At 42.1% G+C, this 23,205-nt stretch overlaps 1 protein-coding gene across 3 annotated transcripts in view; it reads left to right on the top strand.

The window, feature by feature from the left end:
• Window positions 1-480: 480 nt before the first annotated feature.
• The window catches only part of GPR137B (G protein-coupled receptor 137B), a 31,012-nt gene continuing 8,287 nt past the window's right edge, over window positions 481-23,205 (top strand). The window contains exons 1-5 of one of the 3 annotated variants that reach the window (XM_056487408.1): window positions 481-992; window positions 5,762-5,836; window positions 7,342-7,785; window positions 15,786-15,835; window positions 20,633-20,855. In XM_056487408.1, the coding sequence (XP_056343383.1) occupies window positions 7,417-7,785; window positions 15,786-15,835; window positions 20,633-20,855 (642 nt within the window). In that variant the 5' untranslated portion in view covers window positions 481-992; window positions 5,762-5,836; window positions 7,342-7,416. Of the gene's footprint in view, window positions 1,048-5,761; window positions 5,837-7,268; window positions 7,786-15,785; window positions 15,836-20,632; window positions 20,856-23,205 lie in introns of those variants that run through there. The other 2 variants (XM_056487409.1, XM_056487407.1) reach the window with 2 other exon arrangements.

The following is a 23,205-nucleotide window of genomic DNA, read 5'->3' as shown; positions in this document are numbered from 1 at the left end:
GGAGATAAAGCTCAATCGATTTCTACCACTGAGGCACAGTTGACAAACGAGGAAAACCCTGCAGAATTAAACAGGACAGTGCTGGTTACTGCTTTTGGGATAAATACGGAGAAGCTGCCGGTCGGGACAGGAAACTGCCTGGCTAAAAGCAGCTGGCTGGGGAACATAAACCTATGTGACAACCTTTGTGTCTCTTCCAGGGGAGCTTTATGTAGAAAACAGGCCGGCATTGCGGAAAAGCAGAAGCCCTCAGCACACACAGGGAGGGCTGAGGAGAGCGGGAAGGGAAAGCAAACAGCTGTAGTCTCGGCGTCCATCTCAGGGGAACAGAGGGGAAAGAAGCAAAAGGAAAAAGAGAAAAGTCCCAGACAAACCAAACAAAAACGCAACCCAAACCCCCCCTCCGCCCTAACAAAGCTAGAATCCAAACCCATCAACAAGCAGCTGATGGAACCATTCCCGTTCCTCCTTCCCCACGAGGGGTCGCGGTGGCGCCGGAGGGACAGCGCTGGTGGCGGCGGCTGCGCCCGCCCCGCCCGGAGGGATGGAAGGGCCCGCTCGTCGCTCCCTCCTTCTCTGCTTTCTCTTCTTTCTCTACCTTCCCTGAATTCCCCGCCGTTCCCGCCTGCCCTGCCTGCCTTGCCTTCCCTGTCTTCCCTGCCTTCCCTGCCTTGCTGCTGTGCTCAGGCCTGCCCTGGTGCCGCCACCTCTGCCCGTGTCCCCACAGCCCTGGGCCACACGGGGCGGCTCCCAGAGTGCGGGGCTCCGAGCCAGCCCTCTCTGTCCCTTCCTGTTGGCAGACAGGGACAGAGGGACAGTGGCTTTGGACACTTCCTCCGTAGTGTCCTCAGCTCCTTTCCGCTGACAGAGAGGCCTGTCGGAGCGGGTGGGGACGCAGCACGATCTTAGGGCAGCAGGTGGCAGATGAGGTGCCTGCTCTGTCCCGTTCCTCTGCTGAAGCTGGAGCGGCTCCCGGAGTGCTCTGCCCTCAGGTGTGGGCTGACAGCTTGGGAAAGTCCCAGCACAAACACACAGGGTGAACATGGGGTACGACATCCAAAGATCCATGTGATCCAAGGAACGGCACTGCTGGCTCAATCTGGCTCGTCAAAAGTTGAATGCGAATTTGCCAGAAAGGTTTATTAGTTGGTTTTAGCCCAGGAAATACGAATGTATCTCAGGTCTTTCCTGATGTGCTTAAGTACAGGTTACTACTAGAAAAAGCTCATCTTGTAGGAGTGCATCTCTGAGCTGTGAATTTGACACTCTCAGGAATTCTGTTCTTCTGCTTGGTTACATCACCTTGCAGTGGAGGACAAGGTCCTTTGCTTCCAGCTGCCTGTGCCTCTTCACCCTGATTTTATATGCCAGGAAGGCTAGACTAGAGTCCCTCCCCAACAAAACTGTCTTTATCAAAGGACAGCCCTGCAGCTCAAGAGTTTCTGCAGTGGCCACATTCAGAGCACAGCCATGGCCACAGTTTCAGAAACCGAAGGAGCACCAAGGTGCTCAGGCCTGTCTGTGAGCACACTTCCCAACACAACCCTCATCTTCCGCTCAACCAGCCTGCATGTCGGTGCTAACTGGCATGGATTTAGGACACTGGAGTGAAAAACCCTCTTGAGACATTAACCTGAGAAGGCTTAAGCAAGATTCTGGACTTCTGTTTCTACAGCTGAATTCTCAGCTGCTTGAATGAACAGATAATCAGAGCTGAATCAGATGATTTCTAACATGGAGGGTTTTGTTAGCTGTGAGCCAGAGGCTTCATATTGTCTAAGTATCAGAAGCCAAGGGAAGAAAATTAATTAAGTCACTTTCCTGGATGTAGCTAAAATAATCCATTTTCAAATGTACTTTTGTTATTTACCTGTCAAGATTTTTGTGAAGAGAAGACATGTTCCCTGCTAGGAAGTGTGACAGATAATATGAAATGCCCCAACATTGGGCCAAGTAACCTTTAGCACTCAAATCCACCTTCCTCTGTTATCACATCACATCTAATCCACTTCTTTTTTTCCAGTCAGCTCATACACAGCTGACAGATCTGTCTAAGGGAATCCCCATGGAAGGGAAATGCCCAACTGCTTTAGTTCCCTTTTGACGGGTTTTTCCAGTGGGGATGGGTGCAAAGAAGGTGGTAAACCATAAGTCAAAGAAAGCAGAGAAGGCTAGCAAAAGAGAGGATAAATTCTGTTTGAGCTACCAAGGATTCAAAGTGTTTTTCTGAGTTATGGAGGTATCCACGAAACAGAAGGCGACAAAGAATGATTTAAACAGTGAAAAGCAACAAAACATTTTTGATTCTTTTTAATCTTAGATCTCAGTTTGGTAAGTCTTGCTTTAATTTCCAAGGAACACACAACATAGACAGAAATTTCAGGGTGTCTAGGACTTTCTTACCAGTCTGGAATCAAAATGACAACTCCAAGCTTTGGACTGCCCCTATTGCATATTGCACAATGGAAAAGTCTGCAGGAGAGCCTGAAATCAACATTCAACTAGCCTAATGGAGACAAAGTTCAAAAATGAAACAAAGGGACACATGTTCAGATGCTTTTGTTTTCAGACTTTCAATCTTCTATTGACTGCGTTATGTATTTTGGAAAATTTCCTTCTGGTCAAGTATGTGCTGAAATTATGAAACCACACTTTTATTGCTTTAATGGTATTTGCATTACTCTGATTAGTTTGCGTGGTGAGCTCCTGCCCTCGAAGCGTTAGCATTACTTTATGTAAAGCCAATGGAAGCTTTGGCTGCCTTAAGGATTATGGGTTAAGGCCCTACATTTGTACTGTTTTACGCCACTGTATGACCTAAATGAGATTAGAGTAATAAATCCTGATTTATTATGAGGGTTTTATTTAGACATGTTTTGAGTATGAGGTCTGTGTCAGGATTAATAGTGCAATGTAACATGCCCAGGCACAGAGAAAGCCCAGCAATGAAAGGATCATTTTTCCCTTGAGAAAACTGGTTCCCAGCCCTCTGTTTGGCTTTTAACAGAGTTGCTAAATGTTGAATGGTAGAGAGATGCTGGATCCCAAAGATGGTGACGTAAACCATGACTTCGAGATGAGCCTGTTCTGAATGAAGGACAGAAGTATCCCATCAGCAGTATTTTGCAAAGCTAGGTACATACACTCTGCAATGCAGCAGCATTCAAAAAACTTCAAACAAGGTTCTCAGAATCCAAAGACAAATGAGAAATTACGGGTTCAGGATTTATTGGCTAATTAATCTGCCAGGTTGAGCAGGCACTAGTTTAGGTGCTTGTCCTGTAGTTAGATCAGATTGCTGAACCCATTCAAAGGAAATGTCCATTTTTTTCAGCATCCTGGCCACCACGTCTCATCATGAAATGTGACATATTGTCATGTAACGCACCAAATTGCACTGACCTAAGTATTAGATGTAGAAGGTGTTCTTACGCCACATAGTTAAATTTCTCTATTCTAATCATCACATTACAAAAGGCCTCAGAGGAATTTGCTTATTTGAAAGATTATTTAAATTGAAAAGAGCAGACTGCATGGAATTGAGCTTGTACTTTTGTGAGACACAAAATGAAAATGGATGAGATGTAAATATTGCGACAAACTTGGGAGAATTAAATAATCATGAATTCTATGGTATCTCTACCCTTTGCCTAGTTCAGAGTATTAATACTCCCACTTCCCACCAGATACTTGGCAGATCTTGTTCAATATCAGATTTCTGTCCCACTTGGTTTTTTAGTAGAAATAGGAAGAATTATTTACTTCAAAGTGTTGTTGTTGAGTTTTATAATCATAGGCCTCATGGGATTCAGAGCAAATGCAGAATACCAGCTTATTTTTGTTTGGTTTGGCAAGAGGCCTGTCTATCTGACAACCTCTCCTGGTATGTCTCAGATGGGGTGGAACTGAATAGAAAGGCCTTACAGTTTTGCAGATAACTTTGGGAGAAAGCAACTTTTGAAGAAGGACAGACTTTAGGGTCCAGCTATGGTACTTTATTTAGTGCTTCAGGTTTTAACCGTGAGAGCCTGGTAGTTATAAGAGACACAATCCAAGAAATCATGAAGCGTCAAAAGAATTAAAAAACCTGCCCATGTAATTAAGGACAAGTTTTCTGGACTACCATAGTATAAAATCAAATATGAAGATGGTTCCGTTTCTAACAAAATCTTAAATTGCTTTATCTTCTTCCCTTCTCAGAAGTGCATTTTTCTGCAAAAGCATTTCTAAATTATTTTTAGAATTACGCACTAATGAAAGTCCATAGTTGCAGAGTGCTAACAGTCTTGCCAGCAAATTCATTAACTGCAAGTGGCATCAAAGATGAGAACTCAGACCTCTTTGCACACGACCAGGGGCAGCAGTTCAACTTGCAGAATTTGGACACTTTGTGTTACCTACTTTTGTTCATTTCAAATCAAATAGCAGCGGGACAGCCTACATAAGCAACTTTTTGAATGCTGGTGGTTCAGTGAAGTTTCTTTCTTTGACCAATGGCCCTTAGAAAGAAAACAGTAACACAAACAGATAATTTGGAATTGCCCAACATCCACAGACAGCAGCAGGACTGCTGAAGACCAAGAAGTGGCTGAACTTCCTAAGCACTGAAGAGCTGCATGGGAAGTTTGATCTATTAAGAAGATTTTCATTATGCTGCAATGCAGAGTCTCACAACCAACCTTTGCTCACCTGTGTCAAGGACACTTGTCTGGGGCACAATCTGTGTGACCACTGTTTTTGCTGTCCCTTGGCAACACCTGACCAAGGCAGCAGCTTCTTCTTTAGCTGTTTACAACACATTCCCACAAAGCATGAGCTGGCAGTCACATCCACAAGGGCACTAAACCAGTGGATTGTTGGGTGCAAATGGATTCCTGCTCCTCTGTACATTTTATAGAATATTTCAGGTATGTGGCAGTGTTAAAAGCCTGGTGGCTCTTGCTGAAGGAATGCAGTGGAAGCCTTTACCCCATGAAGCAAGTTAAAGTCTTACAGCACAAGCTGTGAAGAGTTGTTATAGGTCACTGATAAATTGCAAGAGAGTGCTTCTGGCCACTGTGGGTTAATGACAGACACAAGCAAAATCAGAAAGTTTATTCTGAGAGAAGAGAGGTAGTGTGTAACTCACTGAATTTATTATTGCTGTACTCTGGCCTCTAGATAGTGTATGTGTGCACTGGGGTTGTGAAGACTGGCAGATACACAAGGCTGGCCTACTAGTGAAACTGAGAAAGGCTAGGAAGATGTTTTCCTTGTCTGCTAGGAGGAAGTATATATCAATATAGGGGAGATGTTTTCCTGATCTGGGAGATGGAGCCTTCTGTAGTATGTATTGAAATATAATTTATTGTATCCTATTTGTTGTACATATTTTCTAAACTGTTCAGGCCCTTTATCTCCCCCATTTTTTCCTAATGAACATTAAGCCTGAGTACAGGCAGCTTCTCTGAAAAACTTGTTTCAGCAGCTGCTCCGTTTTCCATGTCCTATCCTGGTATCAAGTAAATTTTACTCTTTTTTTTTTTTTTTTTTTCTTTTTTTTTTTTTTTTCTTTTTTTTGTTTCAGGAATTATGCAGAATCTAGGAGCATGTGCTAGTTCAAAGCTAAGTCCAAGTTTATTTGTGCTGAAGCCATAAAATTATTTTTCTGCACGCTCTAACATATCTCTGCACATGTACATAATTTTTAGTGCTTAGACATTTCTTATCCACTCTCACCTCTCCCATATTCACTCTGTGTTCTGTACATTTCTATACATAGTCGAATCGACCGTCATCCAGTGCTGTGTATCACCCTGCTTCTGTAAGCTGAGATTTCCAAGGCTGACTGCTCCTGGTAAGATTCTTAAAGATTCATATCTAGAAATCTTAATCAATCAACAGATTTACAGAAGCACTAAGAACCCACAAATCCTTTTGCATTCAATGGGACCTGAGTTTACCCAGCACCTTGAAAATCAATCTACTTAAGTTTTGGTACCTAATCTTGGATTTTGGAACAGAGCTTTAAGGGTTTCAGGGTGGGTATTTCTAGGGCAGAATGGGGCTCACTTTGAGGTATTTTTAAATAGATACCCAAATTTTTATATATTATATTTATATTAATAAGCACAATTATGATCATTGTCTTTTTCAACAAAACAGTAGTTTTTAATTCCTCTTAGAGCAAGGCATTAATAATGGAAATAATTATTTTGGCTGATAGTGTATTTTTCTGCATGTATGCTGTGTTAGTTCATTACATGGACCCTTCCACTACAGGAATCTTTTTTCACTGCTTACCAGACATGGGGGGAGGTCTTCCCTGGGGATTGGTCTAGGTAGTAAGCACTTTGTGCAATCAGCTTACTATAAATCATAGAGGAAAACATGGCAGTGCTCCAGCCATAACCAAAGTAGCTTTTAGAATCTTGTAGTTGTATGGTCCATGGTGCTGTACATGACCCAGAGATATATGAAGCATTTCAACCACATTACAAATGTCTAAACCACTCAGTTTCAGTTCTTACTTCTCACCCCATGAGTCAAACCCATCAGCCTGCCATGGCACCTATAAATTCATAGATTTCATCCAAAGAGCACATCTGCACGCTCATGAGAAGGTGTGTCTGGTCAGCTCTTTCCAGAGCCATGGCACAAAAACAACCAAGAAGGAAAGAACCTGTAGCTGCATGTGTGCTTTGGTAAATTTAGGTCTTTAGGAGGTTTTATGTTTTTTCCTGTATATGCTAGGTTTATATCAGGAAGTCCTGATGTACCTTTTCTCCCATTCTAATGAAGCATCTTATAAGAAAAAGAAGATACTGAAAGCATTAGATTTGCTGTGCAAATTGTGTAATTCTTTATAAATCCAAAGGTTTCTGCAATGCTAGGCTGAGCTGTTGCAGCATGATACGGAAGTTTGAATTTCAGGAGTACTTAAATGTGCTTAAAATGATTTCTAACAAAATTCAGCTAAATGAAGAACTTGTTAAACAGGAAACAAGAAAAAAATCCTACAAAGATATGATGTGGCTGCCACTGGGAAAGTGTCAGGTACTGCTTCTTGTAGAAAATAGAGCATTACTTAACTAATTTAAAATCCAGATAATTTTTCTTAGGAAAAAAATTAGCAGCAAACCATTCAGGGACTGGTGGATTCCTTTTTTTCTTAAGGATGGTAAAGATTTTTGCAGAGACATCAGCAAAGAGCAGCTTTCTGAGCTGTTCCCTGCCAATTGCTGACAAAGGCAGTCCTAATGAATCATTCTGAATTGTGATCATGTGCTACCAGCCCACAGTGAGCTGCCAAAGAGGAAGTGCAGCTTGTTTTCTTTCATTTTCTTGATTCCTATGCTGTAGGAAGATGAAAGGAGAAGGAGGAGGAGGCAACAGCGGCAGCCAAACTTAAATAATTCTGACGATTCCCGATATCAAATGGAGGCCCCTGAGTGGGACCCACTGAAAAATGACACCCTTCCGCCGACCCTGACGCCAGCTGTCCCTCCGTATGTGAAGCTGGGCCTGACCATTGTATATACTGTTTTTTATTCACTGCTTTTTGTGTTCATCTACGTCCAGCTCTGGCTGGTCCTTCACTACAGGCACAAGAGGTTCAGTTACCAAACTGTCTTTCTGTTTCTCTGCCTGTTTTGGGCCTCTCTTAGGACAGTGCTCTTTTCATTTTACTTCAAAGACTTTGTCACAGCAAATTCTCTGAGCCCCTTCATCTTCTGGCTTCTCTATTGCTTCCCAGTCTGCCTCCAGTTTTTCACCCTGACCCTGATGAATCTTTACTTCACACAGGTAAGCAACAGATATTAATTGATTAAATCTAGCTGAATGGTAAAGCCTTATTATGTGAGCATCATGAGAATGTAATTTATGAATGTACCTTGGCAATGCAAAAAGCAAATTTCAGTTGTTTATTTGGGTATTTTCACTTCTGGTCTATATGCAAGTGATCAGTGTTACAATGAAACCGGAGGCTGAAGTGATCACTGTGAGAATATCAATTAACATGTCTACTGTCTATAAAAATAATTCAAAGGTTGGAGGAAAAATGTATAGGAGAGCTTGGAATTTGGACACCCAAAATGTCATTCTATTATTATGCCTTATTATTGTTATTCAACTTTAAAAACCCCCTAGCTTATCAGACTTGATCTCTGTGTGCAGTCAGAATTGTAATGTCTGATTTTGCCAGGAACAAACCCTCAGTCCCAGTTTTTTTGTAAGCTGGCTAACGTTTCTGAGTGAGATTTCTATTGTGTGTTTAACAATTGAAACTGTTGATGGAGTCCTACTGTGGGCCCAAATTCCTGTAAAGATCTGTATTGCAAACAGCTTTGACTCTGTTCAATAAGTGCTAAGTGCTGTGCACAGATACACCCTCTATTTCAAGGACTCTCTGATGTGAAGGTGATTTAGCTGTATAGTGGAGTAAAGGAAATAGTATCTCCATTTCAGGAAGAGGTCTGTAGAGTGTATCTGTGCCATGGACATCTAAGAAGCCAGATGAGTTAAGCTGCTCAGGGCTCCAGGTTGCTGCAGCTAGAAGTGCTTGGAAATATTTATGGTGAGCATGGCTATCTTGCACTGGGCTGAAGGACAGGATATTGGCATGCTGAGAAAAAGAAAGGCTGCTGGACTTGCCTAAGCTCTCACAGAAAACTTGCAAGAGGGCAGACTGGATTCTTTATCTCCTCAATCCCACTGTAGTGCCTGGAGCAGGATGCCAAGCCTGCACTCATGTGGCCCTGATCAAAGTCCACTTTCCCAGTGCAGGAGCAGTTGGTCAGCCAACAGTCAGAGCATCAGCCAGCCCTAGAGCACACCAGGCAGTGCTCGGGATGCTTTGGGTGTTGCTGTGTGCTCCAGTTGGAACCAGCTCGGGTTCCTGGGGGTGCCTGGGGCTGGTGCTTCTGTAGTCCCCATGGTGTTCAACAGTGCTCTGTAGTGATGACAGGCCTTATCAGTTCTGAACAGCCTAACTGGAGACATCAGGCTGCATGCAAGGGCTGCTATCCCAGAGCTGGGAAAGCAGCAATGGTAAGCATGACAGCTGTAAGAAAATCACTTGAGTTGTAGGGGGTGTTAAATACTTAAAACCACATACTCAGTTTTGTACTTAGGTTTGCTTTCATGGATTCGGTGTCTGAGACGCCTGCTCACTCACCCTGCTCCACTCCCTGGTACTTGAGATATATTAAGGGATTACAGGAACCTTTCATCTGCATACTACTCAAATCCAGTTCAGGCATGTGGTGACCTATGCTTTATCCCATAGCTAGTGTGAGAGTCATTTGATAACTGTGCAGCTTCCCAGGGCCAAATGTCCATCAGCACACAGTCCACCCCATCACTATGCTGGGACTAAGTCACAGCCTTAGGTCAGACTTCCCTCAGACATGCATGTAGGGCTGCTGTGGAGGCAGAATGCAGCATCCTGGCTTTTGGCCAAGAGAAGCCTGGCTGGAGCGAGCACAGGGGGAGCACAGCAGTCTGTGCAGTAGTGTCAGCACTCAGGAGGCTTTAGTATTGCAGGTAACATTCCTTTTGTCTAAGGAAGATCTGAAAAGACAGCACACAGCATGCACACATATGTCCTTTCCACTTATTTTTAGCATTGTTGTCTGATAGCGTTCAGGAAGTACAAGTCAGTGGTTGGAAACACAAAAAGTGCTAAGGCTGGTGGTCCTGCCTTTGAGACAGAATTTCTGCTTTGTCATCCTGGGTCCTCATGATCTTCCTCTGAGCCCCTCTGAGAAAGAGTGGAATAGTTACCTGTCTTAAAGAGCTGCTGTGAGGCTTTTGAAACAGTATTTGCAAGGGACTTTCAGAGTTTATGATGTGTGTCATAATCTTTAAATATCTTGGGCCACTGTAGACATAAGAGTAGTATTGTTGTTTGCTCTAGAGCTAGTTGCTGTCAGTGAAATTTAATCTCAAATATCTCCCCAGCTGAAACAAAAGTTTCAATAATACCAGCACAGCCATTCTACAAATATATGATAGAGTAAGTGCATATATTTTTAATTCACTGTTATTAATTCTTTACTTCTAACCATTAAAAGGTGGTTTGGCTTGAAATTCAGCATCTTGTATTTAATGTACATCTAGCTTTCCACAGTAGGCAAGCAAGAACTAGTGTGAAAGGGGTGGAGAGAGAAAATTTTGTTTTCAGTAATGGCTTAAAGCTTCACAGACCTGTTTAGAAAAAACTTTTATCCTTTTATTCTCTAGAAGATGGGCAAAAAGGGTCTTTGCATTAAACCCCTGCTATTTCCCTGGTGCTTAGCTAGAGGGAAAGAAGTGATCTGTGTATAGTATAGGTACAGAGCACTGGAAGAGATCTCATGGGTCTCTGGAATTTGTAAGTTTTTACTATCTGCTGTACAGCACCCACCATTCCTAAATGTGGCACTGCTAGGAAGACTTTTAAATGGATGTAAGAAGAAAAAAAATGATTCAAAAAATATTGCAAATCCTCCTGGCCCAAAAAAAAAACTCATTTGGCAAGTGCCCGAGGGCGTTTTTCGAATAACAAGCACCTTTGAACTTGATGGAAAGTTAACCACAACTATTCTCTTTTTCAATCGGTATCCCAAAGCCATAGGGAATTTCAGCTGTGTTTTATGTGTAGCAAGACAAATAAGCCCTGATGACATCAGCACAGCAAAGTTTTGTTCCCAGACTTGAGCATCAGCAGCTGCAGCAGAAGAAGCTCTAGTGTGTTGGGGCAAGTTGCTAAAGCAGGGGAACTATGAACAAAAGGGAAGTTAGAACCAAAATAGTTTCGACTCAAAATGGGATCTTTGGGTTAAGAGCCAAGTTCAGGGTCCTTTGATACAGTTGTAATGCCCTACTTAGGGCAAGCAGAAAGAGTGCTGCAGATAAGGCTTATAGAATATTAGTTCCTCTCAGAGATCCTATACTGGAGAAAATTAATATGATTTCTAATGAAATAAGTAAGTGTATTACAATTTTTTAATCCTGTATCTGTATTAATTCCCTTCTAAAGAAAAAGAATTGTGTGATCTACCCTCTCAGGAGGGTAGGCCCTCTGCGTACTTGGAAATCATTAAAATAAATCTCAAATGAAGATGAGATCCAGTGGCACTTTTGTAAAACAGTAGCACAACACCAGCAAGTAACTGCTCTGTACCAAGACAGAGCAGCTCTCTGATCCTGATCCACCAGACAGGGAGACAAACTGCAATTCCACATCCACAGACCAAAAATCCCAGAGAGATATTTGCCTCACACATGCAGCTTTCAAGGGTTTATTTTCTGCTTAATGACATTATTTATAATATTATAACATTATATAATATTTTCCACTTCAAAGGGAAAGAAGTGGAGGATCCCACAGTGAGGGATCCCAGGATAATGAAGCGAGGATTTCAGGATTTAGGTACTCTTTTATTTATGCCCTGCTTTCTCAAATCTTCCCTGTCCCTGACAAGGGGACACTGAGATGAGTCCTCAGCCTTTACAGTTAGTGCTGTGGGTAAAAGAGTAAAGAGGCTCTGGGAAAAAAAAATAAGTTGCCTTTTTCAGTGCTTGTGAGGGGTGGGCAGAGAAGGACTTGCTTCACTTTGTCCTGTTTGCTCAGCCTTTGCATTTCCCTGGGGAACAGAAAACAAATGAAGCAGGAGAGAGGCTAGGATGGAGGGTTACAGGCTCAAAGAACAAGGTCAGGACCAAAGATCATGATCTATAAATTTCACTGAAAATCCCAGGCCTCCCTTGTGGCCAGGCACAGAAAACAGCCGGGTGGGCTCTAGGTTTTGTCATCAGGTTGGGAATTTCTCCAGGATCGAGGGAAAGTAGTGCCGAGTTAAAGAACTGTGAGACAGCATGGGTGGAGAAGGTTGGTAGGCAGATTTTACCTCTCCTTCCTCCTCCCCAACCATCTTCCCTTTTCTTTGGCATCTGGATTGGGAAGCTTACCCTGCCTCCCAGGCAGTGCTGATACAATCAGGGACTTTCAAATGAAGAGAAGTTGTATACAGCAAGGCAGTTCAGAGGAGAGCTGGCCATGCCTGGCAGGGTGGGGTAAAAATAGCACAAGGCTTTCAGAAAGTTTTCATGTATTTCAGTGGAACCAGAGTAAATGTTAGCCTGGGAGGAGAATTAAGAAAATTTCTCATTCTCTAATTAATGAGGATAACATTTCAAAAGTTCTCACCAGTGAGAGAAGAGAGAGGGCTTTTTATTCTGGAGAATTTTTTTTAAAGCAGAAATCAATAAATCATATATTATAAAGCTTATTATTAATTTAAAACAAGCTTTAGGTATATATAGAACTACACAGGAGTCTAACTACATATGGTAAAGCACCAGCAAATATGTTTGGTGTAAAATGTTGCCATTAGTATTGTATCTACAGAAGACAAATTCTTATTGCAGATTGGCTGGCTGTCAGCATCTGATATGATGGAGGAGGTAATTTGACTTAGAAAATAATTTGATAGGAAAGCTGCTCTTTAAAGTTTGCTGTGGCTGTCAGCCCCCACAATCATCCCTGTCCTTTTAGGACTATTTTTACCAATTCATGGAAGATTGAGTATGGTAGTGAGTCATGTTGCCCATGTCTGTAGGCCTTATAGAGCCAAAATGTCTCCTGAGTAGCTGGAACCCCCATCAGCTGCAACAGCCTAGCTCTGTCTGCCTGCTCTGCTGCCCAGCAGCTCTCCAGAGCTCTCTGCAGCCAAGCTGCTGATGGGTCCCATGCCATCCCCGCTCCTGGGGCCTGGTAAAATGTCTCTAAGGTCAGCTGTTTACATCAGTTCCTGCAATGGGAATATTCTCTGGTTGTTTGAAGAGATTTTTGGAGTCCTTTTGAACTGCTGCAGTTTTATATGCCAGACATATACCTCAGGGGAGTGGAGGAGGGGGTGTGAGAATCTCATTTGAGGTTTCCAACCCTTTGGCAGAAACAGAGAGTCAAAACAGGATATTTCTCCTTCAAAGAACAAGCAGAAGGGGAAATACTTTTAAGACTAAAAAGTAGCCTTTTAAACATAAGAAAATTAGCAAACATAAGAAAATTAGCACTGTGTTTTCCGTGTTCATCTTGGACCTCTCTGAAGGATCTTTTAAAAGAGCCTGCTCTCTGTTTGCTGTTTAGTCTATTCTTAGGAGTAGTCTGGTTTGCTCTGGTTTGCTGGAAGACTTAGATGACTCAGATATTCACTGGAAGCTTTCTCAACACTGCTGCGAGGAGGGGCCATTGAGCAACCAGCCTCTTGAGCTAAATGCTAAAAGCAAAAAGCTGCACCCACGCATGTAAGGTATATTGAGATCAGCTTCTGACATCCTTACTCCCACTGAACAACCCTTTATTCTGTGACAATCCCATTGCTTCCAGCATGGCTACTCATGAACTGAGGCCCCATCAGTGTTTAAGCAAAGGTGGCAGAATCTGGCTGCCAGTGCTCCTGCCTAGCAGTGAATTGGTGAGAATTCTCCATGCCTTAAAGTGTAGCTTTCATTCTATAGAGCATCTTTTTCTTTCTTCCCCCCACCCCAACCCTTTTTTTTTTTTTTTTTTAATACAGATGCAGAATCACAGTAACAGCTGTTTTGGTGATCTTGAATTCTTGAAATCCTGTTGGATCTGTAGCAGGAGCATTGCATTTGGTTTTACCTAAGTTATCCATGGAGATTTTGTTGGGCAGTGGTCTTGGGTTGGTTTATAGGAGAGGACTTTGTGACTTAAGAGGGACGAGTAGATAATTCTTGGGGAACCACTGGAGATGCTGTTTAGGAACTTAATATTTGCTAGGTTTTGTGAAACCAGAACAACTTGTTTCCTCCTGGAAATTGCTTGTCTTGTGAAGTTCTTTGCAGAGGCTCTGAACTCTTCAGTGCAGCTCCTGAAAGGTGTCAAAGTTAATGGTACAGTCTGTATAAGTGCTACTCTCATAGGTGAGGGCTGTGGAATGGCCCTAGAGACAAGGATTACTTGTTTAGTTTCATTGAGATCAAGATCTGCTTCCTCCCTCCCTTCCAGAATAAGAAAGGTAGGCAATAAATCTTATATAAAAAGTATCTGGGAAGTATTTTGAACCTCATCTCCTTTCTGAAAGTGACAGCTACTCTCAATGCACAGCAAAAGTACAGAACATGTGCAAGCCCCTTGTATCTTTCCTTTCAAAAGCAAGTAAATAAAACAACCTAAACCTTCCTGAAGTCCTGTGAGATTTCATGATCCAGGAATTTGCAGAATGAATCACAAAACTCTTCAATAAGGGATACTATCAGAGAGGTTATCTATTTGAAAACATCATCAATGGTTGCAGAATATTTTAGAGACTTTTTTCCCCCAAGTTTTCAATTTTATTCTCAGTTTGCAGAAAAACTCAGTGTTCTCTGCTGCTTCAGCTAGTGCTAAGCAGGCTGATGCATCACAAAAATAATTTCCATGTCAAGGCAGCTGTTTATGGTGAATAGGACTTAAATGACAAGTTGTTCCAGGAGCTCTGGAACAAGCTGAGCCTGATTTTCTCTAGATCTATGTCTCATGATTGACTCTCAGTTGTTCCCATAACTGGAGAATTTTTTACAATATTTTACTATGCAGAATCTCTCCTATTGGTTGATGCATAGAATTATTATGTAGGCTTCTCCTCGCAGAGCACATATATTAGATACATTTATGGAGTTTCTTTTTTCCTTTGAGTTGATTTTCAGAAGGGTGATAAAGGATTGTGTCTTTGATTCTTCAAGATACTTTGACACTTCATTTTCCCATCCATTTTCTGAAGTATTTTAAGATTAGTGAAGGCCAGATAAAGAGATTGACAGGCAGACATGTCTACAGTCACATTGTGATGATTTAAGTCCCGTTTCCTTGGGAAAGCGTAGTAATCATAGCAAATATTATGCAAACATTACTAAAGGGCATGCAAAACCAAGGTAAATGGATAAGATAGCATAACTTGAGAAAATGATTGAGAAATAACCCAGAATAAGTTGTATACCGTGCGGTTTTTATAATACTAGTAACCAGTGTGCTTTGTTGTTGTTTAAATTAACATTTGTAAATTAAGTTTGTTTGGAAACCATGTTAGCTTATAAAAAAGCAGTGATTCTTTCAAGTAATTTTTTAATAAATAAGACACATAATATATTTTTTGTATAATTTCTGATGATGGTTAAACAACTATGACTGATGGCACCTAGCTACATTACAGAAAACTTGTCAGTGTTTTATCTTTTCTGGTACAGCAAGCTGACTGCTGGGCCTGAGCTATCTCTCTGTAAAAGCACATATTGTTGTATAATGAAGAGACAGTCAGCAGAAGCCAAATAATACCTCAGAGTAAAATAATGAGTTTGGCTCTTTTTGGCAATGTAACATGAATGTAAAAGTATATATCTAATTTCAGGCCAGGGTACTATGATGGGCTTTTTATGGGAACATTGAGCCTGGTGTGAACTGTCTATGTGAGAGACATGTCAGGTCATGTAAGAACCTATAATAATTTCCCTCTATGATTACGCTGGCATTGATCATTTTGTTAATACTGGTATGAAGGACCTTATTCCTAAGCCAGAGTAAGTGAAAATAATAGTGTAGACAATTTGTATACAAGTGCATCTGATCACCTGCTGAGTGGTTCTAGTACTTTGCTTAGAGCTTGCTGCCATGGGTGAACAATCCATGCAAATCCGTTATGTAACAAAACCTGTCATGACATATCTTGTGGCTTGTGAGACACAATTGCTGTGACTCATAGTGTCTTCCTTTGCTGACATGTATCCTATGTTTGATGCAATATTTTTTTGTTTTGCAGGTGATTTTCAAAGCTAAGTCAAAATATTCCCCAGAGCTACTGAAATACAGGTAAGAAATATGCAAACATTCAATGTGGTAAAGAACTGCTGTGCTGTTTGAGAAACGTCTTTTCTAATTTGTGGCGCCCATATTTCAGCTATTCATATTTGTATACCAATGTTTTATGATAATGGTTCTGAAGACACCTTCTTCCTGTGACTTTTAGGAGTCCTTTCCCAACACAAGGATCATTTTTTGACAGTCACGTATTTCAAAGACAAATATTTCAAATGCAAGGGGAAAACACCCACTCTGGGGATTTGTTTACTGGTTCTTAACATTTTTATTATTAGGTAGATTCAGATCCAGTGCTGAAAAAGCAGTGTGATGTTTGTGCTTTTTGACAGGAATGAGTGGGAGTGGGTCTGTTTTAACCTTTTAGGTCAGTAGTAATAGAAGTCTTAAAAGTTTTGGGAAGATGACGGACAAGTTGTGAAGGGAAAGAGCTAGGGAGAATAGATTCAATTTCGTGATGTGTTTGGGAGCTTATAGATAACCTCCCCTGATTCCACAGAGTGCGGTTATAGTAGCTTTGCATTTAGGTGGAGAGATTCATTTGGCATCTTGTTGTGGAGGAGAAGCTGTCAGGATGTACTTGAAGGAACTCCAAAGGGCAGTAATGTCCAGAAAGCTCAGGAAGAGCTCAATAAATTAATGTTTGTTGTGGCAACACCTAAAAGCCTCAGATGGGCAATGTTGTTTAGCAGGAGGAGAGAGTGAGAGAGGTTGTCTCCATTCTAAAGAAATAATTTACAATATGAATTCAGGATAGGAAAAGAGAATAATTTTAAACTGCAATCTGACTTGTTAATTGCGAATGGATAGAGCATAGTACTGTATCAACAGGGCAAATATTGTCACTGTCCTTGCTCTAGAAATTTGTTATCCTACTGGGTTTTCATACAGTTTGTGGGGCAATCATCTGTACCAAGTGCTTTGGGAACTATGTTTGGTATAAGGGCAGTACAGTGAGACCAGGCTTGAGGTGGGCTGGTGAAGGCATGGGAAATGCAAGATGTGATGGCTGACTCAGGAATGTGGACTCCAGGCTGAAGTGCAGCTTTGAATCCCCCTTTTGCACTCTAGCTCCTGTGGGCAGAAAATCCAGCTGCCAGACCAGGCAGGTGCCCCCAGAGCAGATGTGCCTGTCCCTGATGGGGCACATGGGCAAGAGGAACAAAGAGGATCACTGTGCTCAGAGCCTGGGCTGCAGGTCAGGGTGATGGAGAACTGCCTGTGGACAGGTTCCTGCATGGTTTTAGAGGTGAGAGCTAGAGGCTTTGAACCTCATGTTACTGGTGCTTGTGGCAAGGCTTTATTCCTGAACACTGCTTGAAAATGTCTTTCTTGAGGCACGAGGAGCTTGTGATATTTAGTCAATGCCTATGAAGTGACCACATTAGCAACCTGCATGTAGCTCTTGGAGTATTTGTGTTCCTAGATATAAATGTACTGTGGTTAGAATTACTCATGCACAGACCAGCCTCCTCACGACAGCTCCATGTCTGCCCTGACTCTTCCCTACTGGATTTATAATACAAATCACTCCTGGATCTGGCCTAGCTTTTTCTTTCTTGTTTAGCTCTGTTGGTAAGGGTTTTCAGCTGTATTTTTTTTATCAGCATGGGTGCAGTTAGTCTGTCTAAAAGAACTCTATTAATAAAACTAACCTTGCTTCCTATCTTATACAGGGCAACTGAAGTGATGTAATATATGCACAACCACAGATGAATTAATTGTAACAAGCTAGTGATAGAACACTCACGAAGTGTCTTGTGTTGGAAAGGACCTTTAAAGATCATCTAGTCCAACACATATCCTACGGGCAGGGACATTTTCATTAGATCAGGTTGCTCAGATCTTGAGGGAGAGATGAATGATGGAAAGATGAAAGGCCTACAGACAGGTCTGGAATCTGCACTTACTGAATCTGATTTTTCTTCATTACTAAATGTCCACTTTTTGATTTTTTCCCCCCCATTTTCTTTAATAAGTATCAGATCTTATTGCCTGGTATTGCCACTTTTGCAACAGAGGATGGCAACAGATGGGTCAACTAAGAAGTAGGACTGCTGTCTGTGTACTGACACACATCTCAGAAATCAGAATAATTTCAGATACCAAAAAAAAAAAATAGATAAAATCCTATCAGCGATCCAGAATCTTAAGCAAACTTTATTCAGAACAGCCTTCACAATATTAGTAAAAGTGCTCAAGGTGAAGCCTGTGCCAGCCCAATTTAATATTTAAATAGTCCTTCAGCCTGTCTCCCTGGACTTGGGGATTTCTTACTGTCACCAGGTTTGAGTAAGGCTTGCTGTGCTATGTATGCATGTCTTGTTACACACAAGCCTCAGACACTGCATACAAAACACAGTAGTTTCAAACAGATTTTCTTGTTAAACAAGGCAAATCTCACTGCATTTATCTGAGGTTTTATTTTCAGCTCAAAGAAAAACTTATGGGTGCATTCAGCCTGACACAGGAAGAACAGAACAGCCTGGTGTGTGTCTTCCTCAGCCAAACCAGATTACACACGGCTCCTTTAAAAACTAGTCCCAAAGTGGGGATTGGGCACAATAGGCCTTTGAACATTCACTTGTGCTTTCACTGGTGCAGTCTGGAAGCACCTTTCCTGCCCTGCTTTTCTGTTTTCTATAAAACTCCATATGCTTCTTCATGCCTTGTAGGTGCCCTTATAGTTGAATTGTAAAGATACTTTCTGGCTTTAATTTGCTGAGACCCTAAAACTTCCCCTAGAGAGAAAGCCTGCATCTCTATCAGTGCTTTTCCATAAATTCAGCAACAATGCTTCTATGGCATTGCAAATCAGGCAGCTGTTTCCTTGGCCACATCATGTTAATAAGGGGGCTGGAAGATCATTATGTGAAGAGCTGCACAACTCACTGGCCTCAACAGCTCACCCTGGCACATATGGCAGTGTGTGGGCATTAGAGTGTCAGTACTTTTTTTTTTTTTTTTTTTTTGCTAAAGTCTGCAAAGGAGGAGCCTGGCCTGGAAGCCTCTCAGCCTTGCTGGTTGCAAGCCAGCTTGCTGCTGCATGCCAGCATGCAGGCTGTACTGCAGCAGAAGGTCCTTCTGGCTAGGGTGAGCAGAAGGAGGGCATGTACTTACCATCCCACAAGCAAGGCAGATGTCAGAGTGTGCCTTTCCTCTCAAGCCCCCTCAAGGGGACTAGAGATGGGACTTTGGGAGGGGAAGGAAAGCAAGGCATGAGACCACTATTTAAAGACTTCTGAGGTACTAATAAAAACTGTAAATGTGCCACCATTACAGAGGAAACTGTGTGAAAGAGGAGCTTCAGGAGTGCAAAGCTTCCAGCATTAGACTATGAGTTTTAAAGGAACTACCTCCAGCTGCTTATCCTAAAAACAGAGCCCTGCCCTGGAAAGTTAAGAATGAGCACAATCTTCCTGCTGAGAGGGAATTTCCGTGCCTGGCAAGGAAAAAACATCATCCTTGCTCACTGCCAGATATAGATGGAAAGAAAGGCATTTATTCACAAGCTTTCAGGCTTTCTCTTCTCCCTGTAATACAGTTAAAATATGTCAGAGGTATATCTCCTTTCCTGCCCTCTGAAAAGAAGCCAGCTATGCTTCAGCTTTGTAGCTGCATTGATACTAACCAAAAGAATATGAATGTGTGAAAAGTTCCCCACTGCATACAGTATTGGTAAACAATCAGAACCAGGGACAGTCTGTAAGTTTGTTATCAGCTAAATTCAAAATTCCCAACAGGCATGAAAAACTGTGGCCAAAACCTCTTGTTCAGTGACTGCAGATTATGAATCTTATCAGTAATTGCCTTGATCAGCAATGATAATGAACTAAGTAAATACTTGAAATGGAAGCATGCTTTTTTGTTCTCTTTTTTTTTTTTTTTTTTTTTTTTTTTTTTTTTTTTTTTTTTTTAATGGAAAGTCCCACAGATTTGTGTAGGCATAAGGATGAATTAGAAGCAGTAATAAAAAAAATTACATACCATATAATGCCTTGATTACATGGTATACTTATATTGTAGTTATCAGTGCTGGATAGGTTGGAAAAGAACCAGATGGATAAAAACAGTCCAACTCCTGGGCTCCTGTCTGTCACATGTTGGTTCCAGGTCTGCTTCAGTGGTTGTGTAAACACACCTTTTTCCTGGCCTAGATGGCAAGATGCCAGCCCAGAATCAATATGCATAGTTAAAGTTCTTGATGTTTCTTTCAAGAGGTTGACCATGGGCAAATTGTTTGGCAAAAGAGACAGAAATGGAAGCTAGAGAACCAGTATACTTGGGGATTTTTCCTGCTGTTAGACACTTCCCTAATTCGATATCTGATATCAAACATTAACAGTCAGTGATGCTTTATATGGCAGTGGTGGTATAGTAAAACTGGGGTCAAAACCAGTCAATTCCAGGCAACTCAGCCTTTGGAGAGGTTTCTTCTGGGGCTAAGTAGGCAGAGGGTTTGTGCTCTGTATGAAGTAGACAGTCTAAGAAGGTACATGTACTTTTTAAAGTAGTTTTCAAGAGCTGTGCTGTTGTATTTCTGCTGCAATCTTCCATGTTTTGCTGCTTGATATTAGTTTCTTTACTTACAGCTTGTTGTGTAACTGTAAAAACAGGTTTGAAATGAGCTAGGTTAATCTCTCCAGCAATCTGGAGCACTTTGATTTTTGGCTCAGGCAGCTGTAGGCAGCCAAACGCAGGCAGATTTCATTTCTCAGAGTGCAACTTCCATCTCATAATTGACACTTGCTGAACAATGTTGCTAAAACTGTTTTCTTCTCACTCTCCCAGGTTGCCCCTCTACCTGGCTTCTCTTTTCATAAGTCTCCTCTTCCTCTTGGTGAATTTAACATGTGCAGTATTGGTGAGGACACAGAATTCAGAGAGAAAAATCATTGTCTCTGTCCGAGTGGCAATTAATGACACGCTGTTTGTGCTGTGCGCTGTTTCCCTCTCCATCTGCCTGTATAAGATCTCCAAGATGTCTTTAGCCAACATTTACTTGGAGTCCAAGGTAAGGTACATTTTCACTTCTTTTCAAGTACCTTCTGAGGTTCAAGGGCAGTGCAAAGCAAAGCCACAAATTCTGAGAGCTGGAGGCCTTAAACTTCACAGCCTGCACTTGGCTGGCCATTGTGTTCTGTACATAATTAAATACTAAATAGTAGCAAGAGAGTTTTTGGTTAAAAACAGTGAACACACAGATGTGTATTTTTGAGGAAGATTTTGCATAACCTTTTGGCTGGAGTTTCTCACAGCTCTTTTTCAAGTGGACACTGCTTTCGCTGGGTCATTACCACAACAAATCCTTTAAAAATCTAAGTTTCAGCTGCTATTTAGAAAACCTTATCACAGAATTACTCTCTACATTTACTTAATCAGATGAAATTAGTACATTTCCTGTTTAATCAAATCTGGCCATGCTGCACCACAACTAAAAGTTCAGGGCTGAATAGAAGATTTAAAAACACAGCTCAGTTTTGTTTCTTTCAAGCCTGTCATTTGCTGACCAAAGGGCACTGGCAGTGGATTATTTTTATTAGTAAGAGAAGTTTTTCTTGTGCTGCAAATCACAGGAGAATAAATCTCTGTAACAAAGCAGTGTTAACCTAAAGGAGGCTTTGGTTCTGTTTTTGTTTGGTTTTGTTCTGTTTTCTCCTCCTGAAGGAAACCAAATCTTCTTTGCTCCAAACTATTTCACAAAACCCAAAGAATCACTAACATTAGTGCAGACAGGAAAGGACAGAACACAGCTGATGAAAGTTGGATTGTGGAAATGAGAGTTAAAGAGTGCTTTGCTCCTCCTTTCTGCTGACCTGAAATGAGAGTTCCTCTGAGGACTTCCAGTACAGTTTGACTGCACATACTTTAGGGATACAGATGACTGAAACTGTCAGTGAATAAAATAACCTGGTTTTATCTGCTACTGTTATGCCAAAAAACTATCTAGAGAAGAAAAATCCATTCTCTGCAGTGATATGACAGAAATAGCGTTGGAGATACTGCATGCTCTGTGATGCATGTAGGTAGGCATCAGTGCTGGCAGCCTTTTATTTGCATCTCCCATTTGCTGGCATGTATCTTCCAACCACATGTGAAAACACATTCATCTCCGTGACCTGGTATGGGGACCATCATGGAGCTCTGTGCCAGGGCTCTGCCAGCACCAAGGAGGGGCACAGCCCTACCCTTAGGTGTTCATTTGGGCCAGTTCTGTGCTGGCCAGATGCATCATGTGGTGGGACACACTACCAGCTTGGGGCTCCCCTTCTTTTCTGCAAGGGTTTGTGACTGAAAACTGCTCCTCTGGATTTACTTTCACTGCTGACCTCTTCCTTCACTGATCCACTAAGTGTATTTGACTGAGAGCAAAACCAGGACACTTTTATCTGCCTTTTTGTATTTGGTGGGAGGGAAGTTTGTTAAATCTCTACACGTTTAACTATTAACTGTTAAAGAATGACAGCTATGTAGGGAAATACCAACCCTGTTCTGCTCTTTGCTTCTGCTGTCTGAAATCTGTGAGTGCCACTGAGCTGGGGTATGGTATGTGCCTGTCAGCAGCTTCTCTTTGCTCTCTCTGCTGGGTTTCCATGACAGCACCACTGACTTGCTAGTATCAAAGGAGAACAGAGAAGTGCCTAGCAAACATTTCCTCTTAAAAGCATTTCCTGCTTGCTGGTATTGCCACAGCTTTCACCACTGCCTGCTATGGATCTGGCTTCAATTCCTGAGTAGTTGCAGTCTCTTGGCTCACTCATGGCTGCAGGTTAAGGCCTGGTGAATAGTGGTGTTTCCAGGCTGTTACAAGCTGGAATTCAGAGAATTGACTGCACTGGGTATTTTTGGAGCCTGGCTGTTCACTGAACCAATGTTATTTTGCTGGGAAGACAGACAAGCTTGTTTTCCACAAGCTTTTTTGAAAAGCTCCCTGAGCTCCTCCTAACTTATGCTCGCTGGGGAGGGCAGACTGAGGAGCTGGGTCAATAAAGCTGCAGGGTCAATAGCCAACAGCGTGGGTGAGCAGCACTGGAGCCCTGGTAGTCTCCTGAAGTCCAGGAATTCAGGACTTGGTGCCTTGGGAAAGCTTGTTGACTTCCCCTGATACTTCTTTAGCCTTTCTGCTGTGTCTGTTCTTCCAGCCACAGTGCTTTGAAACTCTGCCCCTCAGCTGCAAACCTGGAAGCAGAGTGTGGGAGCAGAGGGAATAAGATGCAGACTTCTCAGTCCCCTGCACTGGTTTAAAAGGTCCTGTGGCAGGGAGGAGCAACTTCTCTCCTGGCCTGTCTCTCTCACATAGATGAAAGGAACCCATCCTCCTGGTGTGGGTCTCTGCCAGGAGAGGGAGAGGGCAGGGCTAGAGA

The sequence above is a fragment of the Oenanthe melanoleuca genome, chromosome 3 (genome assembly GCF_029582105.1).
Source record: "Oenanthe melanoleuca isolate GR-GAL-2019-014 chromosome 3, OMel1.0, whole genome shotgun sequence".
Classification (NCBI taxonomy): Eukaryota; Metazoa; Chordata; class Aves; order Passeriformes; family Muscicapidae; genus Oenanthe; species Oenanthe melanoleuca.
This window is presented reverse-complemented; position numbering and strand designations above follow the sequence as displayed.